The 16,310-nt window shown below is 43.3% G+C and overlaps 1 protein-coding gene across 1 annotated transcript in view; it reads right to left on the bottom strand.

Annotated features, from left to right (window-relative positions):
* The window catches only part of LOC131092207 (myosin-13), a 28,438-nt gene extending 13,753 nt beyond the window's left edge, over nucleotides 1–14,685 (bottom strand). The window contains exons 1-22 of the mRNA XM_058038807.1: nucleotides 14,482–14,685; nucleotides 14,242–14,385; nucleotides 13,994–14,150; nucleotides 13,432–13,459; nucleotides 13,230–13,341; nucleotides 9,837–9,929; nucleotides 9,677–9,740; nucleotides 9,489–9,587; nucleotides 9,290–9,393; nucleotides 8,266–8,404; nucleotides 7,732–7,850; nucleotides 7,484–7,633; nucleotides 7,230–7,400; nucleotides 6,588–6,897; nucleotides 5,398–5,477; nucleotides 4,781–4,868; nucleotides 3,985–4,102; nucleotides 3,328–3,451; nucleotides 2,758–2,894; nucleotides 1,823–2,078; nucleotides 993–1,235; nucleotides 156–332 (exon numbers count right to left, since the gene is read on the bottom strand). Coding sequence (XP_057894790.1) covers nucleotides 156–332; nucleotides 993–1,235; nucleotides 1,823–2,078; nucleotides 2,758–2,894; nucleotides 3,328–3,451; nucleotides 3,985–4,102; nucleotides 4,781–4,868; nucleotides 5,398–5,477; nucleotides 6,588–6,897; nucleotides 7,230–7,400; nucleotides 7,484–7,633; nucleotides 7,732–7,850; nucleotides 8,266–8,404; nucleotides 9,290–9,393; nucleotides 9,489–9,587; nucleotides 9,677–9,740; nucleotides 9,837–9,929; nucleotides 13,230–13,341; nucleotides 13,432–13,459; nucleotides 13,994–14,150; nucleotides 14,242–14,385; nucleotides 14,482–14,685 — 3,117 coding nt within the window. The remainder of the gene's footprint in view (nucleotides 1–155; nucleotides 333–992; nucleotides 1,236–1,822; nucleotides 2,079–2,757; nucleotides 2,895–3,327; nucleotides 3,452–3,984; nucleotides 4,103–4,780; nucleotides 4,869–5,397; nucleotides 5,478–6,587; nucleotides 6,898–7,229; nucleotides 7,401–7,483; nucleotides 7,634–7,731; nucleotides 7,851–8,265; nucleotides 8,405–9,289; nucleotides 9,394–9,488; nucleotides 9,588–9,676; nucleotides 9,741–9,836; nucleotides 9,930–13,229; nucleotides 13,342–13,431; nucleotides 13,460–13,993; nucleotides 14,151–14,241; nucleotides 14,386–14,481) is intronic.
* Nucleotides 14,686–16,310: the final 1,625 nt, after the last annotated feature.

The following is a 16,310-nucleotide window of genomic DNA, read 5'->3' as shown; positions in this document are numbered from 1 at the left end:
CTGTAAATTAGCAGTGGCTTATTGGCTGAAATTATTAGACCTGACTTGTCTGCTTTAGATGTTGCTTATACTCCAAACTACAGATTTCTAGTGTACTGTAATCTGTCACAGCATTTATAGTTATAGTTGTATTTAACCCAAAACCTTCTACTTACATCATCCACTTGCTGCTCCAGTTTGGTCTTGGCTTTGGTGAGGGTGCTGACTTTGTCTTCCTCAACTTGCAAATCATCCAGTGTCTGCTGGTGGGCTTCCTGGAGGGCCTTCTTCTCCTTGGTGAGTTTGGAAATGTTTTCATCCAGAGCTGCCATCTCTTCAGTGAGGTTCTTTACCTGTCAGACAGCCAGCATCCATCCCATGAGGGGATGCCTTGAGAAATGGCAGAGTGAGAACACAGTGACTGCATCCTTGCATGGATGTAGTAAAAATGTTCTCTGCAAAATGTTTCTATTGATTGCCGTGAGGGCAGCAGCATTTCTCATACCTGAGAGTCTCATCTCTCTGGTCCTGCAGCGATAGGAATTCTTGCTTTAGCTGTTTTTGATCCCCACCCCTATTCTACGAAATTTATAGTGAAACCTGCCAGATCTTTCCTTGCCTCTGGAAGTTTTTCCCATTGGGATTTACAAAAGCCCTCTGAGTTTCTCTTGCTCAAGGAATCTCTTTCCTGCATATATTTGCTGTGAAAACAGCTGTGATTTCTCAGCAATTCATGTTCTTTAAAAAGAGATGGTCAAGTGTGAAGCACAGCCAAAAATATGTTGAGTTTTCCCTAAAACTGAAACAAACCATGATAACATGATAAAGAAACTTAATAGAAAAAAATTCTGTCAGCTGATTAAGTGAAAATACCTCTCTCCTATGCATTGGACACATCTCACTTCTATTCATAGAACTTATTCTATGAATAAGTGGCTACATTTTTCCACAAAACTGACAAGCTGAATGGGAGCACATTCTGGGGGAGAATAATTCCCTGATTCCTCTGTCACCTTATTCTCTGTTGCATGCTTCTCCTTTTCCACTTTGGCCAGAGTCATTTCAAGATCATCAATATCTTTTTTCAGCTCTGAGCACTCATCTTCAAGTTTCCTCTTCTTTGCTGTCAGTTCAGCATTTGTCTCCTCTTCATCCTCCAGTCTTTCATTTAGCTCTTTAATTTTAGCTTCTAGCTGGATTTTACTTTTAATGAGTCCTTCACATCTCTCTTCAGCATCAGCTAGATTTTCACTCTCCTATCAGAACACATTGAAGGCACATTATATTTATTATAAAAATGACAAAAGACATTAAAAACTCTTGGTCAGTGAAACAATGCTTGGTTTTTTTGAAACTGAACTGATTTGAAAGCACATGGCAACAAGTGACAAGTCCACTTGCACCAGACTGCTCTTGGCCATGTAATATTTTATTACCTTTTAGAACCTGACAAGTGCAATTTTAGTCTCTGTTCAGAAGTATTCCAGAGAAAAGCAGTTTCCACAGTTTAAGTCCTGCCTCTGACAGAAAAGCTCCATATTGTAGTGGCAGCAGATGTGGAAATAGCTTGTACTTCATCCAGAATCAGTCACCACATTATATACACTGTGGAATGTCTGATTCTTCCACTGGTGATAGCATTGAAACCTCCTGTATTTTTACTGGTGTTAGTGTTTGGTATCTGCTTTGCAGCTTGCTTAGGTGTAAGGGACAAGACCAGACACAAAGCAGTGGAGGCTTTGTCGCCATGACGTGCCTGTTTATAGAGGACAATGGAAAAGAGGAGAAGAAGAAGAGCAGAATAAGAGGAAGTGGGGTAAATCTGGAAATTGAGGTTACTCACAGACTGAACCTGGAGCTGCAGGTCATTTTTCTCCTGCAACAGGGTCACCATCTTCTCCTCCAGCTCCTTCCTCTTTGCCTCAGACTTTGCAAGCTCCTCCTTGGTTTTCTCAAATTCTTCCTTCATGTTGGCCATCTCCTTCTCAGACTCTGCACTCTTCAGCAAAGGCTTGATCTTGAAGTACAACTTCATCCATGGCCAGTGTTTGACATTCATGAATGCACGAATGTTGTACTGGATGATATAAATAGATTCTCTGAAAACATATGAAACCAGTTAATGAGGGTGGTGAGACTCAATCTGAAAACATATTCTGATTATTTTCCACATATCATCAGGATTTACGCCAAGAAGTTTTTTCCCTCATCTCCCTTGTTTTTATTAAAGAGTCATTTCTTGGCCCTTGCTGCAGAATGGCTTGCTCAGTATCTTGAATAGTATCTATTGTCTGAATATACAAGGAAGAAATACTACAAAACAGACAGACTTCTCTGCCATATTGACTGGGAATCTCTGAGGCTTTTCTCAGTCTCAAGGAAAACAGGAGCGGTCAGGTAAATACCATAGTGAAAACTGATATGGCTGAAGTCCTGCTGCTAGGACTGCAAATCTGGCAGTTACTGTCGATTGTGGAAACAGCTGCTTGATGCTTTTTGGGTCACTCAAAATAGCAAATACCATATTAGAAATTCTTAAGACAGAGACTGAAAAAGAGTTTCTGAAAAATAAGGAAGCATTTTTATGGAATTGAATGCTAAACAGCTCCTGCCAGAATTTGTGAGACTGTCAGGAGGGAGCTGATTGTTTGTACTTGCTCTGCTGCCCAATAATTTCTAAGGTTCTTCCCCAAGGGCAGCTTTTTGCCTGAGACAATATATTACATTGATGCACCTTTGGTCTGACACAGTACAATTGCTGGCATTTTCTTACATTACCTTCTTTCATTCATCTTCTTAAATTCAGTTCTCATGAGGTACCCTCTGCACATAGCTTGTGTATGAGTGATGAGGCTCACAAGCTTCTCATCTCTCATCTCTTCTAGCAGTCCCAGGAGACCTGCCTTGAAGAACACCTGGAACATAAAATAAAGGGTCAAACAGCTTGAGGCTTGGGCAGATGCATGGCCATTGACAGCTGATGCAGGGCAGTACAAGGTGGTTTAAAAAAAATGTCTGCAAGGAAGGGTTTAAGTGCTAGAGAATTTTTCTGTCAGTGTTCATATGATTCATGACAAGTCACTCTGTATGTGAGCTAATCATATTATTGCAGTGTTATTTGATGTCTGTTCCACTGTAGTTTATGGAAAATTTAGCTCATCTCTGGAAGTGTCCAAGGCCAGGTAGGACAGGGCTTTTAGAAATCTGGGATAGGGGAAGGTGTCCCTGCCCAGGGCAGAATGGTTGGACTGTTTATAATCATCATGAAGGCTGATTTAGTATGCAAGAAATACTTCCAACAAACAAATATTTTGCTTAATTGTACCTACTCTTCAACAAGGACTTTACCTTGGTGTGGCCAAATTTATACTGGTTGTGGTCAACATCAATGGAAGAAAGAAGCTTTTCTGAAGCCTTTTTGCTGTCGATGAATTGGCCTTCTGGAATGGCTGAGGCATTAAGGATCTTGTACCTGTGGTGAGACAGGTTGCAAGAACTGGTTGCAAAGAGGGTGAGGAAAATAGGAATAATTTTATATCATGGGTCTGTTTCACACCAGTGCAGCATGGCAGATGTATTTAACTATAACAGCAGACAGCTCTGATTTAGCAATCTATGGAAACTGAGCCCCCATGAACAAGTTTAGTTGTCTCCATTTTAAAGATGATGGAAAGGCACACAATGCAGAGACAGAGCACTGTGAGGAGGCTCTTGTGGATTGACTTTGTATCTGTACTCTGGAAGACTCCAAGAGTAGTCTGTAATGGCACCTTACTCATTATACTGCAAGAGTTTGGCATCTCTTTGAGTCATCAGGCACTGGCTTCAGTTTAGAAATTATTCTGGTTCTGATGTTTAGAGAAATCTGTGGTCTGGTCAGAGAGGGGAACACTGGGGTGACCTCAGAACAGAATTATTGCCTTGGTTCCCTCCAACGCCACTAATCTGGTCTCGCTGGGAAAGTGTCATCAGACATGTCACCCGAGCTGTGTGCTGAGGACCTACCTTTGCTTAAAATCTGCATAAAGGATTCTGCTTGGAAACCCCTTCCTGCAAATTCGGATTCCTTCCAGAACCCCATTGCAGCGCAGCTGATGCATCACCAGGTAATGGTCCATTGCACCTTAAACAAAATACATCCATCATGATCCCATTTTTATCCCAGGGAATCTTCATGTGTATCAGCATTTCAGAATAATCTCCTATCTTTTTTTTTTTTTTTCTTTTTAATTCAAGCAGCTCTCAAAGATGCAGGAAGTGCAGACAGAACATGCCTTCAATTCGTATATGTTATAGAGAGTTGCATCAGTGAATTTTACTAAGAACACAAGGGCTAGCAGTGCTTGTGCAAAGCCATCAGGCCACATTTCTCAAGAAATGGCAGGATGGTGCTTTAGGAGACCAACTGAAAAATCTTCAACAGCATCAGCCTCCTCACTGGATGCAGGCAAAGATGGAACAGTGTAGTGCCATCCAGACAAGGGATTTTCTAATGCTGTTGCCCACAACAGGCAATTTTATCAGCTGTAATCAAACCCATCTTTTTCACCCTCAGTTCTGTACACACATTAAACAGAGATGCAGATACACACATAAGCAAAACTGAGTAAATGGTCCATGTAATGCTCAAATTTTTTCAGTCACAGTAGACAACACATAAAAAGCTCCCCTTGTTACTGTCTTGCAGGCCAACTCCCAAAAGGATTCACATGCAGAAGGAGCTGTTTGGGAAGTTGGTGTGGAAGCTTAACAGGCCAATCCCTGCCAGTCCCATGTCTTCAGAACATGAGGGTGGACTTACCAGGTGTCTTGGTCTCGTTGGGAATCAGACAACGCACAAAGTGAGGATGGGTGCTTCTCAGGTTAGTCATCAACTTGTTCAGGTTCTCCTGGGATAGAACAAAACAAGGGCTTCAGCTTCAAGTTACAAACTTTTGCATCCTGATTTAAATTCTGGGAGTTATGGAATCACAGAATGGCTTGTTTTGGAAGAGGCCTTCAAAGGTCATCAAGCCCAGCATCTCTGTCCCACTATCCCAGGTTGCTCCAAGCCCCATCCAACCTGGCCATGAACACTTCCAGGGATGGGGCAACCACAGCTTCTCTGGGAACCCTGTGCCAGGGCCTCCCCACCCTCAGAGTGAATTTTTTTTAATTATATCCAGTTTAAATCTACCTTTTTCCAGTTTGAAATCATTGCCTTTTGCCCTGTCACTACAGCCCCTGGTAAAAGGTAATTTTCTGTCTTTCTGATAAGCCCCCTTTTATATATTGAAAAACCAGAATAAGATGTGACTGAAATCTTCTCTTCCCCAGGCTGAGCAGCCCCAGCTCTCTCAGCTGTTTTTCTAGGATAGGTATTCCAGCCATCAGATCATTTTGAGGAAGCATGGCTGTTGTAAAAAGAAATTCACATACCCTGAACACAGCAGACACTGTCTGGAAAGAGCCCCCCTTCTTCTTAGCACCCTTCTTGCCACCACCACCAGCACTGTCACCTTGGAAGAAGTAGATGGGAGGTGAACAGTTAGAATATGCAGTACATTTCATAGGCCTCATCTTCCTTTGGCCACGGACCAATAAAATATTTCATTTTAAATACTGACACGCTGCTCCCTGAGAGTTTAGTGAACTGCTGCTAGATAGTTGTTGATCAGTGTGTGGGATATTTGATTTATAAATATAAATATATATATAAATGCAGGATGTATATAGATAGATATAGATATAGACATAGACATATAGACATACACATAGACATAGACATAGACATATAGACATAGACATAGACATAGATATAGATATCTAAATGCAAGATTTAGGTTGCTTGCATGGAACAGTGTGGCCTGACCTAAGTTTCCTAACAGTGTACTCTGTGCTTCTGGTCACATATTACTTTCACTATTACACAATCCCTTTAATTTTTATAAATTAGGTGAAAGACATCAAAAATGTGAGACTGAGCACTGGGCATCCACTTAGTAAAGGGAGATCTTCTATAAAAAAATCTCCTAATCCAATATTCCCAGTGAAGAGTACAGTTCTATTCTGAGTTACAACAGGAAGCAAATTTTAGTCACAGAAATGCAAGTCCAAGCAGCTCAGTGTCTTTCCATGGTTGCTATACTGTGAAGCCAATTAAATCGAGATTTATAGAGGACTTCTAAATTTATTCTCTGTCTCTTTTTCCATTACAATACCAGGACTTCTCAGCTGGATACGAAATCATGCCATGGTCACCTTTCTGTTCTTCCAGTTCCCCTCAAGAAACAAAACTCTAAGAAGTGAAAAGCATAAAATGCTTGCACTTTGCACATTTATTTGGCCCCTGTCTAGTGGCTGAGTAAGCATGCAGGTGATTCACAGCACAGTCAGGAAACATACACCTCCTGTCACTTGGGGTTGGACTTGCTGTGCTTTATTTCTCTGCAGCACTTAAATGTGGTGTTTCCAACAGTTCTGCATGCTGGTGTCCTAGCTTTGGCATATCTGGATGCACACAAGGTCACCTTAGGGGCTGGTAGCCTTGAGTATACCTCTGAGAGGAGAAGGAGAAGGAGGCTTTAGTTGATTTTTGCCTTATTGGCCATCGTTGAAAAGGCACTTACCTGCTTCTGCACCAGCGTAGTTAGAAAAGAGGAAGGACAGCAGCTTCAAGGATGATTTCTGGTACAACCCCACAACAGTTTCATTCAGGGGGTCCTTGTTCTTGTCAAGCCACCCAGAGATGTTGTAATCCACTGTGCCAGCATAGTGCACCAGGGAGAAGTGGGCCTCAGCCTTGCCTTTGCCTGGCTTGGGCTTCTGGAAGCTGCTGCACTTGCCCAGGTGCTGGTCATAGAGCTTGTTCTTGAAAGAGGTGTCAGTTGCCTTGGGGAACATGCACTCCTCTTCCAGGATGGAGAAAATGCCCATGGGCTGGGAGAAATATGAACATATAAAGGACGTAAGTGGTGGGGAGGGGAGCCATTACTGCTCCTCACAGTTCACCTCACTGTTTAAAGGCAGTTGTTAAAGTCATCAATTGAACATTGTGTAGGCATTCTCCCTTCCACCCCAGCTACATTGTTGAGGAAACCATTGTTTGTGCAGAGACAACTGTTGTACCAAAAGCTTTGGTTTCATAAGCTGCCTATTTTGATGTGAAAAGGTAATTCAACAGTAATGCATCATTTCCTCAAGAATGACTGAAGTAAAATCAATTATCATAAAAGAAATGTATTCTCCTACAATGAAAATATTTTTTCCACCTTCTCAATGAGCTCAATGCAGGCAGCCAGGTCCATGCCAAAGTCAATGAACTCCCATTCAATGCCCTCCTTCTTGTACTCCTCCTGCTCCAGCACGAACATGTGGTGGTTGAAGAACTGTTGCAGTTTCTCATTGGTGAAGTTGATGCACAGCTGCTCCAGGCTGTTGAACTAAAAATTCAAAATATCAAAAAAGTAAGAGCCATTTAGTTTCAAGCAGCCCTCAGTGGGCAAGTGTACCTGCAGTAACTCACATCAAAGATCTCAAAGCCAGCAATGTCCAGGACACCAATGAAATGTTGTCTGGGTTGTTTTGTGTCCAGCTGTTGGTTGATGCGAACAACCATCCACAGGAACATCTTCTCATAGACTGATTTAGCCAATGCACCCACTGAATTGTACACCTGTAAGAGGCACAGCCACGGCAGTAACAAATGTTGAGTCAGCTTTAAATTTGAAAGAACACTGAAGAAATTGAAAAGCTGATGGGCTGTTTGTATACCTGTTGGACATTTTGTCCTTTGGTTACATATTCATTGCCGACTTTCACCCTGGGATAGCAGAGAGCCTTGAGCAAATCAGCAGAATTCAGACCCATCAGGTAGCCAGCCTTGTCAGCCACTAGGACCAGAAATAGCAAACGAGGTCAGAAGGGACAAAGAAAAGTGTCCTGGTCCTCTGGGATGTTTCTGTTACAAGGATCCTACTTTTGGCACAACTCAAATTCATGTGTTATCAAGAGAAGCTTCTCTCCAGTGTCATGGAGAATTTTCCCCTTGCTCCAAAGGCAACATCTCAGCTGCAACACAATCCTGTGTCCATGCATAAAGGGCTGCAGCAAAGCTTAAGTTGTATGTCTTTCTGTTTCCTTGTAGACCATAAATTAAATTACAGACTTTGTGAAACTTGAAACAATCTTTATAAAAATTAATTTCTGGAAGGGAAAATAATTTTCAGAGAGTTGGGCACCCTGTGGGGTTGGGTTGCTGGCTCTCTGATGGTGCAGTTCACAAGCAAACTCTGCAATCAGCCCTACCTTCTGTGCCGTCCGGCTCCGCCTGCTCCTCCCGCTGCTTCTGCTTGAATTTCATGTTCCCATAGTGCATGACAGCCCCTGTCAGCTTGTATATCCCCACCTTCTCATCAGGGCTGAAGCCCAGGATGTCCACAGCATTCTGCAGGGGCAACAGGCAGGTTGGGAAAGCACAAAGGCCGAAGCACAAGGGGCAGGTGGGGTTTGTGTCCCTGCCTGTGCTGTGTCCAGAACCATCCCAGTCCCATGGCACTCGGCCAGCAGTGCTGGGTCTGGCTGGCCAGGCCCCCCTGGCTGCAGCTGGGCTGGCTGCAGGGCTGCTGTGCTCTGCTCTGTTCTGCTCTGCTGTGCTCTGTGATTTATTAAGGAAATATGGATATTGATCTAGTACCGATATCCAACTGTGATGGACAAAAGTTCTCTAACAGTTTAATGTTAGAAGGTGTATGTTTATTGTGGGATAACTCCCAAATACACACTGCAGTTTACAGGTGATCACAGAGTCCTTTTATCTATACAAGTATTGAGTACCCAAAATACAAATACATATTCATCACTTTGGTACATCCCATTCCCTGCTTTGTACGGTAATTAGTTCAAAAGCTACTAAGCATACATAGCTTGTTCCTTGAAATGGGTCCGTGGTCCCTTCCATGGGGAAGGGTCCCAAAATGAGGAAGTAAATGAAATCTTCCTCATTCTGACCTTTCTACCCTTTCAATGACAAATGAACCCTTGGTAGAACTCCCATTCCCCAACTTCAATTTGTTTCAGAACAGAGGAGGCCTACAATTGTCTTATGTTCCTAAAAGCTATTTAGCAGTTTCTATATTCTTCATTATAAACCCAGCTAACCAAACATTGTGTTGACAAGCAATCAATTATTAGTTAACTACTAATAATTAACTTCATCAAGGCCTACCCATTTATTTTAATTAACTCCAATCAAGCTTATCTCTAACTAAAATCTTAGCTCCTCTAAAATCTCTAAATTCCTTAAAGTTTATGTCTCATCTGCTCTACTCACATCTGTCGCCAGCAGCTCCTCGCTGTCATCAATGCTGGCAACCGTGACTTCTCCTTGGCTCACGTAGAGGAAGTCATAGGGGTTGGTGGAGATGAGGAGGAGATCTGCAGGTGTGTGGGTGACCTTTAGTGGAACTGGGGAGGTCACAGTGGCAAGAGAAAGCACTCACTGAGCCAAGCCCAGCACTGCTGGCACTCACCAATGAGCTCTGGCTTCTTGTTGGACATTATCTGGTAAAAAATGTGATAGCTCCTTTCGCTGGACAGCTGAAAAGTGACTCTGGATTTTTCCAGGAGATCTAACCAAAAGAGAGGTGCTGTTAGTCTCCTGAGAAATATGAGGTTGCAAATGCATCAATTCTGCTTGCACTGAGTTGCTCCAACTCACAGGTTTCGATATCTGCTGAGGCCAGCTTGCCAGTTGGTCCAAAGTGAATCCGGATGAATTTTCCCTATCAAGCAGAGCAGATCAAACCATTGGTTATGACAATCAATGAATGAGACTTGCATTAAATGTCTTCCTTCCAACAAATCTGAAACGAACTCACAAAGCGTGAGGAGTTGTCGTTCCTCACAGTCTTAGCATTGCCAAAAGCCTCCAGCAGTGGGTTGGCCTGGATGATCTGATCCTCCAGAGTTCCCTAGTCACAGAAGAAAATCTTCTTTATCACTTTAGTAATTAACAAATATTGCAAAAAGGATATTACAGAAAATTTTTACACGTCACACATGATTTAAACCTAAAAATTAACAGACTTCTTAATCAGCCAACATTCACGGATATTTCTAGGGGTTTCAAAGGGAAGAGTGCTGAAAGACAGATCTGTGTTTTGCTTGTTTCTTATACCTGATACCACATGTTGGGTATCACATACAAAGTCACTGCAGTGGAGTTCAGGGCATTTGAAACCTGTATGAGAGCTGTTTCTGCATTCCTGTTCACAAAAGTCTTGACAGCTGAAGAAAATGTGAGAAATCTGGAAAGTTTTTTTGAAGGTTGCTCAAGCCTGAGAAGTACAGACTTTGGTAGGAAACACCTACCAAGGGAGAATGTAAAACTTTGCAGTTACATTCAAACAACAACAGCCTTCTTTGATGCAGGAATATAACTCTTGACATTCTTTGAAAACTGAGACATGGACAAAGCCTGACACTCAAATCCAGATTTAGATAAGCAGAGAACAGAGACTCTTCAATTACTTTTTTTTTCCCCTGCTGCATTACTGCAGAAAGAATGATCAACAGGTAAATTTTGATATTGTGCTGTATCTCTCTTGGTAAGAGGAAAATTATGGAAGGAAGAAAGCATCTGTGACATTATTCTCTCCTTTTTGGTGCAATACAGTCCAGGAAGTAGAGTCACTAGTTTGACTCTAACAAAGTCATGACTGATCCTACATAACCTGGGCATGAAAGTGTTGCCAGGGATAATTTCAAAAAGAGATGGAAAACCAAGAATAAGAAGGAAAAAAAGATAATTTTTTTTATGCCAGATGAAAGGTGAGCAGCACCTTTTCAGTTACTGCATCTCTGTGCATGCAGTAATTGCATCTCTGTGCAGCCCTGAGCACCGGGGAGAGGCACTGCCGTTCCCAGCACTGTCTGCAGATGGCACAGCAGGTTTAAACTAGATTTTGTTAATCCGCCGTGAAGACAGACCTCTAAAATTAAAGCAGCACAGTAGCATAGGAAGCTCTGTATCTTTTTTAAAACAAAATATCTTATCCATAGAATAATGTCTTCTAGAGAGGAGAGGAGAGGAGAGGAGAGGAGAGGAGAGGAGAGGAGAGGAGAGGAGAGGAGAGGAGAGGAGAGGAGAGGAGAGGAGAGGAGAGGAGAGGAGAGGAGAGGAGAGGAGAGGAGAGGAGAGGAGAGGAGAGGAGAGGAGAGGAGAGGAGAGGAGAGGAGAGGAGAGGAGAGGAGAGGAGAGGAGAGGAGAGGAGAGGAGAGGAGAGGAGAGGAGAGGAGAGGAGAGGAGAGGAGAGGAGAGGAGAGGAGAGGAGAGGGACATGTCAGTGCAGCTGACTACACTGGCACCGAGCCTCTTTTGAATGCACAGCTGTAACCAGGGAACTAAAACAGGAGCACTGTACATGGATAACAGTGTGGAAGAACATGGCAATTCTTTCCATAAGTTCATTCTGGAGTCCTGTTTACAGGCTGGGTGACAAAGTGCTGGAGGCTGAGACCATGTTTTGAGGAAATGCTGTTACACACGTCCCTTACTCCTGTACCATTGCCTGGCATCTGGTTTCAGCTTGTATCTGCCACTGAAAGCTGGGCTACACAGAACCATAACCTGTTTTATTTAATGTTCTTGTAATAGTCTCTGTGACTATTGTCACAGAGATTGGAATGCTAAAAAATATTCTGTGAATACTCAGAAGAGGGCAGAACAGATTACTGCCAGTCTGAGAGCCAGGTGATTTTCCTTCTATCACACATGGCCTGTACATGTCTCAGCTGTCTTGAAGCTTTTCTGAGATCAGTCTGGCATAGTGAGCAGCTGATGAAAGCTGAGCCCAGGAGATTCTAACATGGTGCTGATGGAAAGAGTGCCTGTGATGAACTTGCCTTGGCCACAACAACCCATCAATCACAGACACCTGCCTCTGAGTGAAAGAATATTCAGCCTTGGAATCTCCTTAAGCTCCACTATGCCCTTGGGGACTCAAATAACATGCTGACACATGTCCCACGCTTTGATGAGCATCTCACAGGCTGTGTTGGCACACACTTGTGCCACAAGGGTGTTTGTTGCTTGTTCTGTGATGGGGAATGAAGTTTGTGCCTTGCAAATGCAGCAGTGGGCTCAGATTGCAACAGCTGTGCTGCTCAGCAAAGGGACATCGAGGCATGCACTTTTTTTCCTGCAAGGATCCTTTCTGAGGTGACTTTCTGACTGTCAGGGAAGTGGTGGTTCCAGCTGTCCCAAAGCCAGCCCTTTTCCCATGCTGTCCCTCTGGGCTATTCTGTTGACCACAGACAGAAAAACCAGCCAGTGGAAGCTAGTGCCTGATGCAACTGAAACGATGCTTAACTTCAGCACAGCCACTCTGGAGTGCAGACCTCCTGCACTTCCCTGCCAACAGGAATGAGCCAAGGGCCAGGAATGGCACAGCCATGTGCCAACGGGAACTGACTTCTTGTCACAGCAGGTGTGGTAGTTGAGATGGCCACGATACACAGAGTGTCACCATTCAATTTCAGAAGCATTTGTCCATACAGAGTGACATCAAATCGTTTCAGAAGGCTTCAAGTATCTGCCCTTCCTGTTCTTTAGCCTTGTGTTCATGCACTGCCCCTGTGTGCCCTCTGCTCCCTGTGGTGGTTGCTCAGCACCCCTGGGCACTCCCTGGCTCATTGCTGTCAGTGCTGCTCACCTGCTGCTCACAGCTGCACCCACTGGGGATGAGGCTGGGCCACAGCCCCACTGCCAGTGACCCCAAACTGTGCCACACACTGCCAGTGACCCCAAACTGTGCCACACACAGCCCCATCCCAGTGACCCCAAACTGTGCCACACACTGCCAGTGACCCCAAACTGTGCCACACACAGCCCAGCCCCAATTCCTGTGTACCTACAGCTGCTCTCTTTTCACCTTCAGCACTCAGGTGCTGTGGATCTCCGAGGACACTGAAGGATAGACATGTAGATGGACAACCAGCACAGAGAAAGCTGCTGTCTAACATTATCTCCCCTTCCCTGGTAAAGACTCCCCTGTGTAAATAGAGGCTTTCCTACATGGACGAAATGGTTTTATAAGAATTCAGCAGATTTGAGGGATAAATGAGCATAGGTGTGCTTGGGTTGTGCATCCTGACTGTGATCTCAGCTGCACAGCACTTCCTGCCTTTAGATATTCCTGCAGCCCCAAAATGCACATTGGTACTTCCTCCTCAGTGTTGCCAAATACTAGAAGGGGGAGCTGATGTCATACCTGCATTTTGCCAGGCTGTGCATCTTTCTTCTTCTCACCAGTGACTGCAATTGTTGCAAAGTACTGGATGACACGCTTGGTGTTCACAGTCTTCCCTGCACCGGATTCTCCGCTGTTGGAACAAAACTATTAATTATTACGGGAAACAGGAAACATCATCACTTTTCTGTCAGCTTTGTCAGTCGTACCAGAACATACTCACGTGATAAGGATTGACTGGTTGTGGCGATCTGAAAACAAAATCACAGAAAGAGCTGCTCAAATGAGATGTGGAGGATGTTGGTTCCCCAGACACAACTGACTTCAAGGGAAAGAACTGTTATACCAGTATTTATCACCTTCATACAAACTAAGGTAAGTGATTCAGTAATACACATTAGTTTGGATCTGGACTTTTTTTTTGGGTACAGACAGGGATGAAGTAGCCCAAAATTTAACTTCAAGCAGTGATTCTTTACAAGGCTTCCCACTTACTATTTCTTTTCTTTTACGTATAGATCGTGGCTTAAATACTGTTTAATTATAATCAGATTATTTGCTGTGTTCCTCTTTTAAATTCCTTATGAAGAGAGGAGGCACAAAGCCATAGAGCCAGCTACAGCTTTTCCTTTATTATCTGATGATTTGAAACCATCAAGATTTTCACGGTGTGATCTTGCGTTGTGCTGTAGGACTATGGGACCACTGAGAAGAACCGAAAATCCCTTGACCAAATAGCCAGCCCTATTTATATCATGGTTTTCCACTCTTGCCAAGTAACTCACCAGTCAGCATGAATTGATAGGCGTTGTCAGAGATGGAGAAGATGTGTGGAGGGGCCTCCTGGCGCTTCTTGCCGCGGTAGCCAGTGACCACCTCGGGGTTGTACACCGGCAGCCACTTGTAGGGGTTGACAGTGACGCAGAAGAGACCCGAGTAGGTCTGCAAGGAAGGGAGACAGCACGTTGCCTTGCCCTGAGCCTGGCCCAGCAGCTCCTGAGGCTGCCCAGAGGAAGCTGCTGCTGCCACTTACGTAGATCATCCAGGCTGCGTAACGCTCTTTGAGGTTGTACAGCACAGCGGGTTCGTGCAGGTGGGTCATCATGGCCATGTCCTCGATTTTGTCAAATTTGGGAGGGTTCATGGGAAAGACTTCATCATCCTTTACAGTCACAGTCTAGCAAGAAAAAGAGAAGGGAACAACAGCAGAAATCTAAAATGGGGAACTGTCTGTACTGGGTGATCGCATAGGAGTAACAATGGTATCACTTACTGTGTCATCATATTTTTTAACGGTGACTTTGTCACCTTCTTTGCTCTGTATGGTGCCCTTCACATACATTTGCTTGTCATCTACTACAAAACAGGCTGTCTTAGCATCAAATGGGCGATTCTGGGCTTCAATTCTCTCCTTCTCTGGCTTCCTTAGGTAGGGAGCAGCTTCTCCAAAGATGGCCATCTCTGCATCTGAGCTCATGGCTGCAGCTGCTCTGGAGGAATGCAGAAAAGTTGCAGAAAGTTTGTGCATTTGTAATTTACATTTATCTGGACAGTGGTCATGCTCAATGACTAATAGGAAGAGGAGGACTAATCAGGCACTTAACTTCTGCCTCAATTTTTTTATCCACTGAAAAAGTGCTAATAAAGAAAATTCCTCTTGTAGCCAGATTGTCTTTGAAGACATCATCCTTAAATAGGCCTATGTGACCAAGTGAGGGCAGAGAAAATATCAAGCTAGAAGTCTTCAAAAGCTGGTCCTGCTCTATCTTCACCTTCTACTCACAGAGCTGCACAGCCACATCCTTCTCAAAGCCACATACACAAAGCCACTGAGATTATGCCGAAAATTTAGACAGAAGTAAGCTCTGTGAGTCACATAGAGTGGCTCTCACATGTGATTTGCAGGTGGAGGTATGTTAGCACCCTCTGGTTTTGATGTTTTAATACCAAGCATGGGAAGTTCAACTAGTTTCTGTCCATACCAAGCACTGGAACAAATTGGGAATGTCAGTCATCACCTATCTTAAGCCAAACATGATTATTGGATGAACCAAATATAAAACCTCTTTTCCTGTTATGCTGCAAAATTGGCCTATAAAGGAATATCTTGTATATTACAGATAATAATTAAGAACAGTGTTAACTAAATAACATAGTATTTAGGTAAAGAAGTATGTGACATAACATTTCAAAGAATCCCAATTATAGCTTGAACATATTATAGTTTGAACATATTATATTAGTTATGAATCACTAAAAGAGAATTCATACGTACCAGACATTTTTAAGGATTTGTCTAGTAGAAATATTTCAGAAAACTGATTTATGCTCAGTTTTATTTTGCATTTTTTGAAATACCAAGTAAAATTCTTCAACACATTTGTAATGCTACTTCTGGACATGTTGTTGTAGAAGTGCAGATCTCTCTCAGCAAAAGCTGTCTGCTACGGGATCTGCACCCTGCAGGATCTGCACCTTTGAGGGACTGACTCATGCAAAAGCTTTTAACAGCCAGGAATTTCAAAAGCACAAAATCCAGAACCTTTAGCTTACTTTGAAAGTAGTATTCTGTGTATACAGAGCCCAGAGTTTGTGCCTATGTGAACTTGTGTCTGTGAGGCTCAAGAGAAGCAGTAGGAAAGAAAGAGAGAAGGTACTTCACAGTGTCTGTGAAAAAGTGAAATCAGAAAATGCCATCATACAAGGCAAATCAGAAAATTCCTCAAAGGACACAATCTGTTAAACTAGTGAATGTCTTTGATAGGAAATAGTGTAAAATTTAGATCTTTACACATTCTTGAGCAGAGAAGGCAGCATCCCCTAGGAGAATAACCTGTGCGTCCATCCCTTTAAGCTCCAATTTCAGTGAGCACTTTTTGGTTTTAGGATAGAAGGCAGATGCGTAGAAGGTTCCTCCTGTGCTCTGCTGCATGCTCCCAGTCTCTAACCCTCCCCAGAAACCTCTGTAAAGGTTACTCGTTGGACATGAACAGATCTGTCTATCAGGCAGGAGACAAAATCATTCTGAACTTAATCTGGATTTCATTACCTGTGTGATAAACCAAAGTCAGTAAATTATTTTCTAGAACTTCATCCCAGAGA

The sequence above is a fragment of the Melospiza georgiana genome, chromosome 21 (assembly GCF_028018845.1).
Source record: "Melospiza georgiana isolate bMelGeo1 chromosome 21, bMelGeo1.pri, whole genome shotgun sequence".
Lineage (NCBI taxonomy): Eukaryota > Metazoa > Chordata > Aves > Passeriformes > Passerellidae > Melospiza > Melospiza georgiana.
Note: the sequence above shows the minus strand (reverse complement) of the source record. Positions and strands in the feature narration are given on the sequence as shown.